Below are 17053 nucleotides of genomic sequence, written 5' to 3'. Positions count from 1 at the left end.
TACGTTTGTCTGCCATTAATTATATTACTGCTTCTATAGCCGGCATATGAAATGACAGCACTAAATACAACAAAATCGATATTATATATAGCCACTGATTACACCATTTCATTAGCCTAAAAGGAAACTTGCTATGTTTTTTTATTTAAAGATTATCTATATATATACTTCCTTTAATTACACTCTCAATATCTGTATGAGTTCTCAGACAGTAAAGCAGCAAAAGTGCCTTCACAGGAAGAGGGAGACAAGGGGAAGTCAGAAATATGCATGAGATCGACTGATCTTTTGCAGAAATGACTCAACTGACGACCAACACTGGAACACAACAATTAAACAAAGTATTTATAGCTCTACACATATCTGACATATATGTGAAATCCTTATGTACAGTCCTATCAAGCTTTTTTAAAAAAAAAAGAAAAAAGAAAAACACTATATAATTGCCAGCAGGCAGCAGCAAACACCCATTAATCAGAAAAGAGAGATGAAAGACATAATCAGATTGAGATTCAAAGTACATGCATATATAATAGTATGAGCAATATATAATATGCTCAGAATTCCACATAGACCATAATTTGAAGTACATTTTACTCTCCCTAACACTTCTTTTTTCCAACTAATAGTAATACCAACACTGTTTGCATCAAAAGCATACTTATGATATACCACATCGATCCATTAACCATTGCTTCTGTAAAAGGCAACAGAATATATACAGACAAGACAGTCTGTATATAAGAGCTAACTTTGAGAAAATTAACTAAACCCTAAATACACTAGAACGAACCACCATATCATCATAAGAGTCTGATAAAAAGAGAAAAAAAAGGTAGTACCCATTTTGAGACTTTTGCAAGATAAGAGAGGGTGGCTGCTGCTGGAGAGTAGCAGAGTTTTTCATAGACTTGCACCTCCTGGTGGGGGCGGAAGCTGCTGCTGCTGCGGCTGCGGCAACTGTTGGCGGGGGCGCTTCCGCTTCTTTTTCTCATAGCTGATCCCTCTTGCTTTTGACTGCAAATCACGAACCTCACGAAGATAGAGCCTAACTGCTCGAGCCCCAAAAGGGTTTGCTTCCGGCTTCCCTCCGTTCTCTTCGAAGGCGGCACGGAGGCGGCCGATGAGGGCGTCGAGGCTACCCCACGCCTGCCGCAGCGGGCAAGGGCAAGGCGCCGGAGGGTTAGGGTGGCCATAGAAAGGGCAGATTGGAGTGTGCACCTTTGTCTTGCCAAATTGATCAAGGTAGCTGTTGAAATAAATAAATACATAAATAAATAGATATATAAATTGATGAATATATTAAGAATTTATTTGATTTATGTTATACCGGAGGAATTCAAGAACGTGGGCACCGCTGCATCTTGAGAGGGAAAGAGGGGGGCGGTGGTTCTTCAGGTATTGGCCGAAGGTGTTCCAGTCACGGCGCTTCTGGTTTTCGTAGCGGCTGCTGGGAGGAGCCGAAGCTGATGATGAAGAAGAGCTTGCGGCGGCAGCGGCTCCGGCTAAGCTGCTGCTATTGTTGGTGCTTGTATCAGTGATGCTGCAGGTGTTCTCAGAGTTTGAGCTCTCCATTAATTCTGGGATTGAATCCATGGATCCGGATCTTTGAGAAATTATTAACTTTTTTTTATTTGTTCTTCTGGGAAATTGTATTTCTTGCTTTTGCTCTTACATTCAACCTTTTCTGCTTCTAGGGTTTTGCTTCTTAGAGCTATATATATATATATAGCTTGAGATGATGGGGAGAAAGAGAGGTGAAGAAGTGGATGATCAGTCTATTCTATTCAGATGTTACTGTTAATGGAAACAACAATGAGCCAAGCAAAAGTAAATAGGCTGATCAGTAATGATTGATATTACACAAATTCTATTTTTGAAGAGAGAAAAAGAGAGAGAGAGAGAGAGAGAGAGAGAGAGATGGAGAGCGAAGCTAGGGAGCTGCAAATGGTGAAGCAAAAGAAGATTTTGATATTGATGAAGATGTGAATATGTGATGATGAAATTTTTTTATTTTTTATGTTTTTTTTTTCTTAATCTATGCAATACAAAGGGAGGGGGGGAGGAATATATGTGATGAGATTGATTGGAGAGTACTGAGAGGACTGCTCCTCTTTGCTCTCTCTCTCTCTCTCTTTCTCTTTCTCTTTCTCTTGAAGAAGAAGAAGATTGTCTTTGTTTGAGCAAATACTAGAAAGCTTGGAAGGATGCTTCCACTGGTGGGAATTTTTGTGGAAGCTTTGGTTTCTGGAAATGTTGAAACAATGTTTTTTTTTTTTTTCCTTTCTTTTTCCTATTTATTCATCTCTTACTTGTTAGAACATTAGCCTCGAGTTAACCAAAATAGCTAAAACGTTATCCACATCCGGTTATTCAAAATAAATAAAAATTTGTCGAGCTGTTATAGTGCTGATCAGTAAATTTATATTAATAAAAAAAATTAATCTGATTTTCTTTTTTCTTTGAAAATGGTAAAAGATAGATTTTTAAAGAAATTGTATTTTAAATAAACAGTAAAAATTAATAATTAAACTGCTAAACCAAATATAAGTATTTTGAAATTCTCTTAAAAGGTTCTTATTATAACTATTCTTTTTGTTGGAAGAGAGGGGAATGTGTTAGGGCTTTTTATGGTAATGGAAAAAGGGTTTGGACAGTAGGTTGAGATGGAGACAGAAAAAGGTTTGTAGGGTAAAATTTAAGGGAATAACATGATTTTGTTTTATTGATGACCCTGTAGCATTGAATGACAGTTCCTGCTCTAGTGACCAGAATACCCCTATGAATTTTTTTTTAGAATTTTTTAGAATTTTTTCTTTTAGTTTTCACTTTTATTCCCCAAAATTTATGACACATAAATTGGCCTATTTTTAAACACCTATATATGCCAACAAATAGGAGTATAGGACTAAAACTTTTAATAATCTGCAATAAAACTGAAAACAACCTATATATGCCCTATTACACTTGAATTTTCTTTCAAAAATTTTCATGGGGTTTTGAGTTTTTCATTTTCCTAATTTTTTTTTTTTTTTTGGCACTAGACAACACCAATTTTATATATATATATATATATATATATATATAACGAGTAATTCTAAGTGGTCTACTTGTGTCTTACTAAGAATGATATGACTATTAAAATTATTATTTGATCAAAATTTAATAATGATCAATCAGAAGTTCAATAATGATTTTAATAGTCATATCATTCTTAGTATGACACAAATAGGCCACCTAGAATTACTCATATATATCAAATCTTTTCTCAAAGTCCAATTTTATTTTCACCCTATATATTAAGAAAAAAAAAAAAAAAGAGGGTATAAAAATGTAAAACTGTGTGCTTGTTTCCCTGGACTTGGGAGCTGCAATTGCACCGTACGTAGGAATCTGCATCGGTGAAGAAGTACTATGATCACCTTAAACAGAATAAAAGAAGAATAAGTAAAAACAAATTATTGTAAGTGATTCAGTTAAATTACAACTTATTTTAAAAAATTTGAACGAATAAAAAATTTATGAATTTAATCATTTAATTATTATTTTTATACTTCATCTCACGTGTAGTATCGAATAATGACACATTTAGCTCACGTGTTGGCCATAGTCAATAGTTAATTGTTTTTGTTGCCTTACCTGTTTGTCACACTTTGTTGGGTGATGCTCTTGGAGATTCACTCAAACTCCCCTCCAGTTTATTTTGTGTGCAACGCCGATCTCATCCGTGCCCGCTCTATCGCCCACAGTCCTCTGTTGGATCTTTCCTCGTGTCCCCCTGCAATGAGCTCCAACACCACCTTCCACGTCGGTTTCGGCTAGCACGCAATCGGCTTCCTTCCGGCTGCCGTTTCCCGCTTAGTGTGATTCGGTTGGGAGTTTGTCTACCCTCAGTTCCGAGGAATAAGCACTACATGTGCATTAGTTTGAATCTGTTTGACACATATCTGTTTTTTAATACGTAGATTAGTCATAAGTTAGTGAATTGGTTTTGGGTTTGGAATGTAATACGCCATTTGTGATGTTTGTAACCTCGTAGCTTTGGCTACGGTTGCTTATAAGAGTTTTATGCTTATGATGATTTCTACGAATGAGACTAATATGGATTCCTTTTCAAACAAAAAAAAAAAGTGTTGCTATTGTCTTAATTTATATAATCATTTAATTATTACCTTAATTTATATCATATTTATCTTTGGAAAAAATTAAATTTAGTCCCTCAATTTTATTGCGATTTCAATATTTACTCTTTTAGGATTTCAATTTCGACAATTAGGACCTTAAAATCACATGAAAACCTAAAGATTAAATTTGATTTTTGACCTTTATCTCTTACAACTATTTAATCAATTAATCTGAATCTTAGAGATTTTCCTATCCATCAATCAATTAATCTGCCAAATATGATGGCTACGCTTTGGTTGAATTTTGGATTCCTTTTCAATTTTCTTGACCCCCATTGGTTGTTTTCTTTTTTGCTCTCTCACAATATTTTTTTTAAAAAAAATCAAGTCAATTTTCTTGAATCATTGGTCCGTGATTTCATCAACTTTGTGCCTTAATCTGTGCATTTTGATGCCTCATCGTTGAGCCTTACAGGCAACATAAATTTGTTTGATCACGAGTAAGATGGAGTGCTATTATTAATTTATATGAAGGGACAAAAGCACTCAAACAGATTATATAAAGGAAAAGCTTCACTTATTGCTTCCGATTATTTTTCATCACTTTTGCAATCATACTTTTAAACTTTTTAAAAAAAAATGTCAATTTAGGGTTACCATCTTTTAGAAGTTTGCAATGTCAATCATCCGGTCAAAATTTAGCGTTGAATCAAACAGTTGATGAGTGAAATCCCAAAAATACCCTTAAGATGTTTATAAATTTACAAAAATTCTTTGAATTTGGACAGGGATATTTTAAAGATTTCACTTCCTCCGTTAAATTGAATTTGGACAGAAGGGTTGACATTGCAAACTTCTAAATAATGACTACCATAAATTGACACTTTTAGAAATTTAAGGGTATGATTGCAAAAGTTATGAAAGATCATGAGTAGTAAGAGAAGTTTTCCCTTATATAAATCAATTTGCTAGCAATTTTGAAGCCTTCAACAAAAACTTTCCATATCCTCATTAAAAGCATTGCAGTGGCAACGAAAGAGACGCATAACTTGGAACTTTAGGATCCTCCCAAATGTAATGTGGCTTTTAAAGTTACAGTTGAATTTGAGATGTGATGTATTGAACTTTGATCTATTGGTAATTTTAAAAGTCACATCACATTTGGGATGACTCCAAGAGAACTCTAGGAAGACTTATAACATTACTCTCAAACCTTAAGGGCAGAAAGTGGATATTAAATTTAGATAGTTTAATGTTAGTTTAGTTTAATTAGCAGTGTCAAAATATGGGTTTGAAAAAAAAAAAAAAAAACAAAAATCAAAGCGTAGTAATGAAAACAAGATTTTTAAAAAGGCAATAGCCGCCAATAAGTATTTAGTAAAATCGTAATTCAACCTTTAAAATCACGCATTTTAAAAAATGTACCTCTTTGCCTAAAGTTTGGAAACATGAATTTTTTACATTTACATGCCACAATTTTTTTCTTTCAAACAGAACACTTTGTGATTTTGTATAAAAATGCATGTTTTATCTGCGAAATCGAGGGGTCAATGCACTATTAGTTAATCATGATTTTAATTAAAATTAATGTATATATACTATATGCATTGCCCTTTTGAATGCATATATATCTTCATTAGAGATTATCATCAAGTGTAATAAGTCTTTCATGATAACCCCATACTAGCTTGTGCAAACATTCCAAAATTTGTTTTCATGCTATATAATATGTAAGGATGAAAAGGCGGGCGATTATTAACCACCCGCTAACCACTAATTATACTAGCCACTAACCACTTTTTATATAGCTTGTCAATTGATGCAATAGCTATTAGCACGATATGTCACATCATCAATAGAATATATTTAAGATTGTGAACCAAAGGTTGTGCTTGGCAAAGAGTCGGACCGAACCGGACCCAAAAATTCAAAAAATTCTTCTCGAAATCAACTCAAATATTCTTACTTTTTACATTACATTAATCATTTTTCATTATTATTCAAATAAAAAAATTACTAAAAAACAAATTTTTTCACCTTTTTATACAAAACATTCTTACTTTTTTCTCTCATATCAATCAAATCTGCTACAGTATTGTTATACTACTGTTCCACTCCATTTTTTCATTCCATTGCCAAACAAAGCTAAAAAGACCCAATATGAGTTATGAAAAGAGAAAGAAGTCAACTGTCAAGTATTTCCATGTTTTTTGAAATTTGTATTACATTTGTGAGTTAAGAAAAATCTTGCCAAATTTGATAGCACGAGTGATGAAGAGATACTCCTCAACTCCTCATCCCAGATAAGGTTGAATTACCCCTAGAAAAACTTGATAGGTGATTTGGATGAAGCTAATAAGAAGCTGAGAAATAGGATAATTAATCAATTACAAAGGATTGTAACTTTGTAAGTGTACTATACTTGTACATTGAATCTTTATTAGTGTTGACTTTTTGGGTTCTATTGCCTAGGAGTGGTTGTATCTTTAAAATGTTCAAATGGTTTCTACTTTATCAACAAAATTTTGGTGTTGACGTGTGATTGTTTTATGCTTTCTCGAGTAGTTTAATATATTTGTTCGTTGAATTGTAAAAATTCTTTCAATTAAATTTATTAAACTAATATTCATTCAAAATGTACGTGATTTTCACATACTACTCTATTAAAAATGAAAGTGAGATCACATATATTTTAAACAGATTTTAATTTAATATTCTACATTAAAAAAAAAAAATACTCAAATTAAGTTCAGACGAAAACTTTATCCATAAGTAAAACCTGCCCGTCTATATCTAGGTCAAATTGTTTGAATTGCCCAATGGAGAGGCAAGTACGTGCAATTTCCCTAATCGAAGTCCGGTCACAGCGGGCAGGAGCGACAAACCTGCCCGCATTTATCTGTTCTCTTACCTTGAGAAAAGCAAAGCATATTGCAGATATCTTTGTCTCAAGCTTTTCAACTGTTGAGTTATTATTTAAACAATTTCTTTCTTCTAAAATTATATTCTATTGGCAAAAGAGAGAATGACACTTGAAAGAAGTTTAGCATAATGTTTCATAGTAAATGCATGTGCTAACTGCTAACAAGGCACAATAAAATAGGAGACTTTGTACCCGTACGTAGCTTTTTAAGGATTGGGATTTCGTCTAAATTATAGAAAATCTTTTCTAATTGTGAAGCTCTATCCCGATACTTTTCACAATTATATGCTCGATCGATTGTTAAACAACATAACACAACACTACAACATGACACATCTATGCACCACTCACCAAGGCAAGGATGCAAGGATCGAGTGCAGGCTCGCATCTATTCACTCGATCCTTCCTTCAGTCCACTGCGATCAAGTGCAGGCCATGTACACTCGATCCCTCCATTAGTGAACTGCGATCGAGTGCAATATTAAGAATCCTCACACGTATGCACAAATCAAATCCTCACACGTATGCACAAATCCTTCTCATCAAGACAATGATCCTGTAGCTGTCAAGTATCCCTCTAATTACGTATCTCCAGCAGGCAATGATGCAAATAAAGGAAATGATATTGAATTTCTTAGAGCATCTCTAAAAGACCCTGTAAACTAACTTTTTAGTTAAAATAGCATTTTTTTCTTCCTCCAATAGTGCTGTAAAATAGCATTTTTGTTTAAAAATGCTATAATGAACTTTCAAATATGTAACTATTATTTAATTATATTTTCTCTTTCTTTCAATTTTTTAATCTTTTCTCTCTCCTCTTTCTTTCTCTCCTTCTCCCTCACGCTCCCTTCTCCTCCCTGAGCCCTCCTCATCTCTCTCCCTGTCCTTGTAGGGCTGCCACCCAACAGCCAAACGACCACGGAGCAGCGGCCAAGAGTCTTTATGGGTTTTAATCTATCCGATCAGAACAACCAGCGAAAAGGACCGGTGCACAATTGGCGGCCAGAAGTCGGCCACGCACAGAGTTTTGTCCGCCATACACCACCTTGATGGGTTTCAGGTGGTTCGATTTTTCCAAAATGGTGGTTTTAGGTGGTTCAATACAATTTGTGGTGAGGGAGAGAGAGAGGGAGGAGTAGAAAAAAATAATAAAAAATAGATTAAAAACAATATTTAAATAAAGTAGACATTGTAAAATAGAGTCCGTTGGAGTTCATTGTGAAAAAGTAGTAGCTAAACTAAAAAAGTGATATTTTGAGTAGCTAAACTACAATTCATTGCTAGAGATGCTCTAAGATATGCAACTACACACTCACTAAGGAAATGACTTCTACACGTATATGATCTCTTGTGTAATTATACAATCCCACGAGATTGTACAGTATTACTGCAATGTATATTTTTTTAGTATAGAAAATATACTAAGACAACACAAAATTGATGAATTAAGGTTAAAGGTTTGATCCGTTCAATTAAATAAGCTGAGTCAAGGTTGATCTATATAATCTTATATACATGCCTCGATACGACCCTAACCTGATACCCGACATTTAATGCTAACCATTTTTTACATGACCCGTAAATCCGACATGCATTCAACATGAAATTAGCAAGTTACGATTGAAAAGTCTAACTCATTTAGTTAAATAGATCGAATTAAGGTTGAATTATATAATTTTATATTCATGCCTCAATACGACTTAAATACGACACTTAAACAGTAACTAGCTAGCCTTTACTTTTGAAGCCCTGCAATGACATATCAATGTGCCAGAATTCCATTTTCCATGCACAGTGTGGCACATGCATGAGTTTTTGGATGACCCATCCAATGTCTGGAAAACCAAGATAAAGGAACCCTAACCGAAGCCTAAACCCCACAATGCCAAGCACCAACTTTCAACATTCACTGCATTAAGGCAGTATCACATCGTAGATGTGGGGATCAACCTCACTAGACATGAGTTTCGGAATTGAACTATGGGGTGCACAAAATTTAGGTCCTATTATTAGGCCCTAGGAAAGTACAGGAAAAAGTTCAAAAAATAGAAAAGAGTATTCTGACATTTCTGGTAAAGAAAATGTTAGCTTGACTATTTGATTGATCAATTATGTGCCAACCTAATTCATAGCTAGGTGAGTTGGGTTCGTTGGTGACTAGTTCTGATATTAAATAATATATTTTTTAGGTAAAATTTATTATTGAAATTGGCTTGTAAGGAGAGGGTGCCCTATAACTTATATACACATAGTTAAAGGTTGCAATTAGTCATGTGGGACACTTAGAATCGTAACAATTTAATTAATATGCTATCATTTTTTTTAACATATGGGCTCAAACTCTCCCTCGTCAATAAGTGATTCCAACACATGGAATATTAAAATAAAATGGGAGGTAAATCACATAAATAAGGTTTGAGCTTAAAACATTTACTTAGACACCAAATTAAATAATCAATTATCTAAAAAATAAGCTAATAAAAGAGTGAATTTAATTATTTGTTTAATATTCTAACACAAATAAAATAATGTTTTGTAAAGTAAGTTGTAGAAGTTTATATAACCAAGCTAATCGTTCTAATCCATTAATTAATCATTAATTAATGAGATGAGATAGTCTACTTGGTATTGATATTGGAAGGACATGGTCCAAAAAGTCTTCACTCGTGTCATCATTTTTAACATATGGCATTTACTTGTCTTTGAAGAAAAAATAATTGTTTTCCTGCATTGAATATCGTAACGACTAAAGACCCATATATATATATATATATATATTGTTAAACAAAATAAAAGGACGTCCTCTCATCTCCAGGTTTCTTCAAATCTTAACAATTGTTTTCAAATATAAACAAACATTGCCCATTATCTAACGAAAGCAGCAATCCAGCAATCATCAGAGCAAATAAATTTGGGTGGAGGATTGACTTGCGTTTATTCATGATATTGTAATTGCAAAGCGTGTTGTATTATTATGATTTTAGAGTCTTGATTCACAGCACAGCACACGGCGTGCATACCATGCCTGTGCAATTTTTTTTTTTTTATTAAAAAAAGAAAATTTGCACTGCACTCTGCGCGCTGTTTTCATTCACCCATTATTTTAATGAAAGCTCGAAAGTTTACATAAAAATTTTTTTTTAAAAAAAAAAAAATCCCTTGCCCTAATGCCTAAATTTAAGTATCATCTCATAATGGGAAAAGGAACCCATCATGACTGTTTGACGAGTGGCATCATCGTACCCAAAAAGTGAATTTGGTGTAGGTTTTGGGCTTATGACCATAAGCCCCTCGACCACGTTGTGGGCCAAAGTTTGAATCTCGAAAAGAATGCAAATGAACTCCAAAAAAAAAAAAAAAATGAAGTTGCAACTATTTCCTAAGCAATAAAGAAAAACCCAACTCTTCTTATGGCCATGATAGCAAGCATATGAAATTTTAAGAACAAGTAAGAGAGAATTTCAAAATCAGGAGAGGTGTACAAACTATTTGGTTTCAATGATGAGTTCTGTCTAAGGTTATATTATGTAGTATCAAAGTTGCACCACATCAAATATGAGATCGGATGCAGTATGGGATCAAATCAATTGCGATTTTGTGGTCGAATCACATAAGGGAATGAAGGACCTATTGTCTTGGTACTATATATGTGCATAGAGTTAAATCATTGAATATTAATAAAGGCTACCAACAAGTTAATGTTGATAGAGTGGACGGCTGTAAATGTCAATTGCAAAGTATAGTGGTATGTTACAATCTTTTAAGTATCTTACATAGTTTAAATGCAATCTTAACCATATATAAGCTCATAGTCACCATTTCCTTGCAAGTTGATTTTCAATGGAGAATTCTACTTTATGCTTGTATCAGAATCCAAGAAATTAGAGCTTAAAACTATCATCAACACTTATGTGGACTACCACTTCTTTTTGTAAGAGACTTATAATAAAAGTTGTAGTACACCAGTTGGCCTAAAGAATCTGAGAATTTTGAAACATGATAAAACACATCAACTACCATGGTTCCTTTTTATTGGCAGTTAACCCTGCCACGGCTACGACAAACTTTCAATGAGGAAAAACAATTCCTCTATGTTCTACTCACACCCAACTGGAAATTTAATTTCCAGTGAGCCAAACAGAATCCTCTGAAAATAATTATCCCAGAATCATAAAGCCACTAGAGGCTAGAGCCTCACAAGCATTTAGTAAAACACAATCCCATTCTACCTAGCTAGGCTATGATTTAACACCCAATACGATTACCAATTATTCCAAAAGTTTATTTTCTGTTTCACATTTACGGGAACATCTAAGCATTGAACAAAACATTATGGTAAAGTACCACAGCAATTAAAGTAATAATTTCCTATGGAACACTATATTTGATAATGTTAATTAGTGTAGGTATCACTTGTAAGCTACAAAGCATACCACTAAAACTAGGACTTTGGCACAACAAATAGCATAAATCGATACTGTGGTTCTGGAGCAGATTTACAAGAGAGTCTATATATAGCATAAATACTGTAGGATATAAACAATATGTACAACACTGAAGACCTAAAAACAGCATAAACACCATGCTGACTACATTATACGTGGCCAATCTATGTTCTCAGGGAATCTAACAGACCTAAGTTTAAAATCCAATCCCATTATGCACTTCATAAGAAATCCATCACTATCCACCATAATGGAGGAAAAGAAAAAATCAAGACTAGGCTGCAAATGGATACAATCGAGTACGAAAGAATGTAAGAAAAAAACCCTAAAGGAGCGTCTCAAAGAAGAGCAACTGAGGATAAAAATGCTAAAGATATGAGCAGCAACAAACCAACAAAATTTGTCTCTTTATGATTTTCCCTTCCCTGTGGCCCCTTCTCGCTGATTCCGGAAGTGACTGAGAAGCTGCTGTGCCTGCATAGTATAAAATAAAATCTATCATCATATTTGTTCCACACATTTAGATAATTCTCACACGATCACAAAGTTTGAACACAAATCTTGTATCAAGATACAGTCACTACTATAAATACAATGATAACTGCCACCGCCGACTTCCAGGTTTCCTAGATGCAGCAAGAAATCAATAGTAGCTTCAAAATATTAGTCTTCTGAGACATTTTTTGGGCATGCAACATGCAAGCTTACTAGATTGTGCTATATAAATGGATCACTCATCTGAAGTTAAACCATTGAGAAATTATAAACATGGGCAAAGGAGTTTAGCTACTTTCTAGAAGAAGAACAGCAACCTATCAAATTTGGGAGGGGGTCGAAAAATATTTTGATTGCAAGATTCTCAATTTTTGTCTTAGAAAGAAGATCAATATTAAGGCCAGGGTCGATATTGATACTATCACCAACAGAAACAAAAATACTGAGACTGGGCATTAAAAAAGCTGTGTACCTTTTCCTTTGCTCTTGGTGTGCCAGACTGAGATAAGCCAACCAAGGGAGGGACAGCTCCTTCTTGCAGAACCAGGGTACAATACTTGGGACTGTGGAGGCAGAGTTGCAACAGTATGGAAGCACCATTTTCCTTTCCCCTCTGAGATCCTGACTCAACAACCTCAACTAGTAATGGGATACCCCCTTCCCGCCCAATTGCCAAACGCCCCTCCCCAATAGTAGACAGGTTTGCTAGGAGAGCGACAGCCTTGTCAACCATCCCAGTAGCAGGGTCCATCAACCCCACAAGGCACTTAACAGCTCCTGCTTGAACTATACGAGCCTTATTTTCATGAAAAATTGATAGGTTAAACAAAGCAGTAGCAGCATCTTTCTTCCCTCTTAGAGTCCCTGAGGCTAGAAGATGCACCAGTGCTTTAACTGCACCGGAACGACCAATTTTTGCTTTGTATTCTTCTAATCCAGAGAGGCTGAATAGAGCTGCTGCAGAATTTTCTTTGGCTCCATCATTTCCCGTTTCCAGAACATGGATAAGTGGTTCTATAGCTCCAGCTTCTGCAACCATAGCCTTATTAGTTTCATTAATTGATAAATTTAAAAGGGCTGTCACAGCATGCTCTTGTGTTAGCCTCTTCTCTGAATATAGCAGTGAAACCAAAGGTGCAATAGCCCCACACTGGCCTATAAGGATGCGATTCTCCATGTTGTGCTTTGCAAGAAGCCGCAATTCTTCAGCAGCTGTAGTTTGCACTTCATTTGAATGACTCTTAAGGTCTTCAATCAATTTCTTGATGTGGGAAGTTGTGGTTAACTCATCAGATCCCGAGTCAGAAAGTGGGAGTGAGTTTGCTCTTAAGTAATTATGGTTTCCATTCCCTGCTACTTCCACTTTTGTTTGGGAGCTGTCAAATTTCTTTCCTGATAACCAAGGAGATGATGCCTGTTCTTTATATTGAGGAGAAGCAGGAGGACATTCAATTGTGATTTCTCCAGACAACTCATTCATATTTTCATGCTTATTAGATATTCTTGACACATCATCCGTTTCTGGAGGCATATAATCGATGCTGGAAACGGCACTCGATGCTGATTCACTCCTGCTATGAATATAAGACTGTTCTGGGGATGTATGTTCAAACTTTTCTGTCTCCCTGCTTTGGCATCCATTGGATTTTTCTCCACTTAATCTAGGAGAGACATCACTCTTTTTCTTCTCAAATCCATTTGATCTTGATGTTGAATTGCTATTGTGTAAAGAACAAGGGGAATGAACTGCGTGGATTAAACCTCGAGGAGAAACATGATCTGATGGGGATGGCAATGAGACAAAATTCGTGCACTCAGAGTTGTGAAGCTTTATATTGTTTTCATCACACCAATTTGCTATCATGGCTTTTACTGTATAATTGGTGATGAGATTTGTGTGTGCGAGTGTTTGATGGGTCTTTGGGCAAATAGTCAGCCCATGATCAAGCCACTTTTGGATAGAAGACCTCTCATAGGTTTGACCAGAAGCCACAATTACAGGATCCAACATGAGTTCCAACGATAGAGGACAGCAGAAGTATGAAGGAATTGAGACACCGCTTGTGTCTTTAAAGCACTGAGTTTTCATCATGCAATCACGAATCTGAGAGACAAGATTCACAATTTGGTAGATTTGATCTAGTTCCCTTTTCACTTTGTTGACTTGGGCATTTACTCTCTCTTTTTCCACAGAAATACTTTCTTTCAAGAGCTCTTGGTTTGATGTCAAACTAAGCAATTCAATAATCTTCATAAGATGTTCGGTGCAGGGAACCATATTATCTCTTTGACTTCTCAAAGCCTCTCCTATATATTCTGTTATTCTTTCTGGCTTCAGACATTGAAGTTCCTGCATACAGTGCTGAAACAGTACCAGAAATTAGTCTCACAATTGCCCTACATGATCAGACAACTAGTTGATTGATAGCTATTTAAAGCCAGTACATAAACACTTTATGAAAGGAAATATGAAATTTGCAGAAAAAGAATAACAAACAGAAATTTTGTCAACTAAAACCAATATAAAAAACAACACATGCAGACATTATACCTGCACACTAGTTAAAGTAGATGGAACCAATATAAAAAACAATATATGCAGAAATTATACCTGCACACTAGCTAAAGTAGATGGAGATGACTGTATTAATCTGCATAATATGTGACAAATCTCAAGAGATGAGCTCCGAACTTTCATCAGCAATGGCTCACTCCGCAGAATCTGGAGATATAACACATAACTAATTAAAACAAATACATACAGAAAGTCTTCAAACCACCTCCCCCCACCCCCAACCCCTAAAAACTTAAAGAATACTTTATAATGCTCCACTGCATTTCCAGAGCACATAGTGATAGAGAATAGACGTTTGCGGTCTGATGCAACTGCTGTTGCAATATTTCAAATTTGCTTCCATTCCCTATGATTTCTCATAATTCAAATAAACCATAACATTATTTCATGAAATTCATAGCTGATATTCCTTGAGAATGAGCCAGAAACTAGATATACCAGTAATACTACTGTTCAATACTGTCTTAAGTAGCACTTTTTCTCTTTCTTTCTTTCTCTTTTCCTTCTTTTATTTGGGGGGGGTGTTTACAATTGACCCAGGGAAATAAGTTAATAAGAGGTTACTTACACTGCAAATTTTGCTCATTTTTGGAGACCAGTTTTCAATAAACTCCCTAGCCTCATTAACAGCCATATCCAGTTCTTCACACTGTTTACATAGGATTTCATCTGAAGGAATTAAGTAATCAACAACTTCATCAAGCACTGCTTTCAATGGCTTTAATACACCAACTAGATCTCTGTAATCCTTCTGAATAGGCAAAGGCTTCATGGTCTGGCATGAAACTAGAAGAATGAACCGAGAAATGCTGTTGATAAGACATTTTACAGATGTTGTGTCCATCTGGCCTGTTCTGATAAAAATTTAAAAAAAAATAAAAAATAAAGCAAATTTGTGAGCATAAAATCATTGTTAGAATATCATGGTAAAAGTATTCTACAATTATCAGAGTTCCCTTTGACAATGACTAGGTTTTCATTGTTATAACAAGGGGTTTGATGATTCTAGAGGACAGAACGTCCACTTACCTATTATAGAATCCAGAGCTGGAAGAATCTCTTAGACTAGTGACCAAACATTTCATGCTATGTATTCTCTTCCTTTGGAGAGATGAGGGAAAAAAAAAACTTATCAAGTTGTTATCCTTATACATAGCATACAAGAGCTAAACAGAATTTTATAGATAAATATAGTTTTAAACCATCGAGGATGAAGAAAAGCAGAACTTTTCCTGGCAGCTTAAGCAACTGTAATATGAAAGCACAAAACAGTGATGGAAGAATCAATATCTAGATTCACTATGGCTCTGAAATGAGTGATTATTTATAGAACAGAGCATTTACAAAGCTCCTTCAACCTTGATGCCAAAGACAAGTTGGGTTTTTGGCACAGAATGAGGAAACTCAAATTGACCAGACCATTCATTATTGGTGCTTGTACAAGGTTTCTAACAGTTAATGCAAATTTGAAAAATAAGAGATGAACTTTGCTGAAGATTTACATATTCCACACCCATTGCTGCCTTAAGCAAGCCTTTGGAGCTTATAATGACATCTTTTTCACCCTCCCCTTAGTAGCTGAGAAAAGCTTCTTTGGGGGAGAATTATATATAATTTTTACAGTTTTCACTTTTCACCCGAGAAAAATAAGAACCATAATTTGGATAGATTGAACAGAATCTACCATTTATGGGAAGTCATGCGAATAATAAGATTCCAAATATTACATCATTCTACTTCAAACTGCTTTCAGCAACAAACCAGAGGGTATGCAAATTTGCTAAACCAACAATTGTTGCTTCAAACAGCTAAAACAATAACACTGTAAAACCAACCTAAAATAAAATTCCTCATCAAACGAGTGTCAATGTTAGAACACCGACTTTCTTCAATCACACCTTCAGAATTTCACACATGACCCAGAGGAGCTCCTCACGGCTTAAATCCCATACCAAAAGGAAACCCCAGCTCATTTGGTATTCTACCCATCAACATATTTCACGAAACACTCACATATTTAATGAAAAAACACAACATTTCATCAACAAAAACCAGAATGCTTGAATTGAAGCATACCTTTATGCATGTGGCTCAAGCTTGCATGTTAAGGCATGAACAGATCTTGATGAACCCCAAAGCTTGAAACTTCAACATTAAAATCTATGTATAATGGATTAAGATTAATCTTTGATAACAAGTACAAGCCTTCATGCCCAGCTTTCCTCGCACAGCTTTCCTCGCAAAAGCTTCATATGAGAGAGAAAGAGAGACTCAGAGAGAGAGAGAGGTGCATTAACTAAAAATGAAAATTTAGGGAAAAGTTAAAAAAGGTTAAATTGGTGGGGTCCAATGTAGTTGCAGATTTGTTGGGTTTTGTGGGGGAAAGTTTAATCAAGAAGATAATATTAAAGAGGGGAGTGTGATTAATTAAAAAAAGAGCGATATTATATTTTTATCGCACAAACAAACAGATAATTATTAATGTTAGTAA

The 17053-nt window shown here is 35.0% G+C and overlaps 2 protein-coding genes across 3 annotated transcripts; both read right to left on the bottom strand.

Annotated features, from left to right (window-relative positions):
- Positions 1-484: 484 nt before the first annotated feature.
- LOC132165681 (protein LIGHT-DEPENDENT SHORT HYPOCOTYLS 3-like) lies at positions 485-2256 on the bottom strand. The gene is made up of 2 exons (XM_059576342.1): positions 1331-2256; positions 485-1249 (listed from the first exon to the last, which is right to left on the bottom strand). Exons 1-2 carry the CDS (start codon positions 1594-1596, stop codon positions 904-906), a joined length of 612 nt encoding a protein of 203 aa, XP_059432325.1. The 5' UTR covers positions 1597-2256; the 3' UTR covers positions 485-903.
- Positions 2257-11495: 9239 nt separating this feature from the next.
- LOC132166202 (U-box domain-containing protein 3) lies at positions 11496-16823 on the bottom strand. Of its 2 annotated transcripts, none has more exons than XM_059576984.1 (5): positions 16639-16823; positions 15131-15416; positions 14599-14709; positions 12460-14349; positions 11496-11966 (listed from the first exon to the last, which is right to left on the bottom strand). In XM_059576984.1, the coding sequence occupies exons 2-5, from the start codon at positions 15404-15406 to the stop codon at positions 11901-11903; spliced, it is 2343 nt and encodes a 780-aa protein (XP_059432967.1). In that variant the 5' UTR covers positions 15407-15416; positions 16639-16823; the 3' UTR covers positions 11496-11900. The 2 variants fall into 2 exon arrangements, with proteins under 2 accessions (XP_059432967.1, XP_059432966.1); XM_059576983.1 differs by having other exon boundaries at positions 15131-15411.
- Between the last annotated feature and the right edge of the window lie 230 nt (positions 16824-17053).

The sequence above is a fragment of the Corylus avellana genome, chromosome ca11, assembly GCF_901000735.1.
Source record: "Corylus avellana chromosome ca11, CavTom2PMs-1.0".
NCBI lineage: Eukaryota > Viridiplantae > Streptophyta > Magnoliopsida > Fagales > Betulaceae > Corylus > Corylus avellana.
Note: the sequence above shows the minus strand (reverse complement) of the source record. Positions and strands in the feature narration are given on the sequence as shown.

Excerpts from the sequence above, each read along its gene's own strand:
- LOC132165681 (XM_059576342.1), bottom strand. The coding sequence starts at position 1,596 with ATGGATTCAATCCCAGAATTAATGGAGAGCTCAAACTCTGAGAACACC. Across the intron at positions 1,250-1,330 it reads CACGTTCTTGAATTCCTCCG|CTACCTTGATCAATTTGGCA; the intron begins GTATAACATAAA and ends TTATTTCAACAG.
- LOC132166202 (XM_059576983.1), bottom strand. Across the intron at positions 14,350-14,598 it reads CTACTTTAGCTAGTGTGCAG|CACTGTATGCAGGAACTTCA; the intron begins GTATAATTTCTG and ends GTACTGTTTCAG. Across the intron at positions 11,967-12,459 it reads CACCAAGAGCAAAGGAAAAG|GCACAGCAGCTTCTCAGTCA; the intron begins GTACACAGCTTT and ends TATACTATGCAG.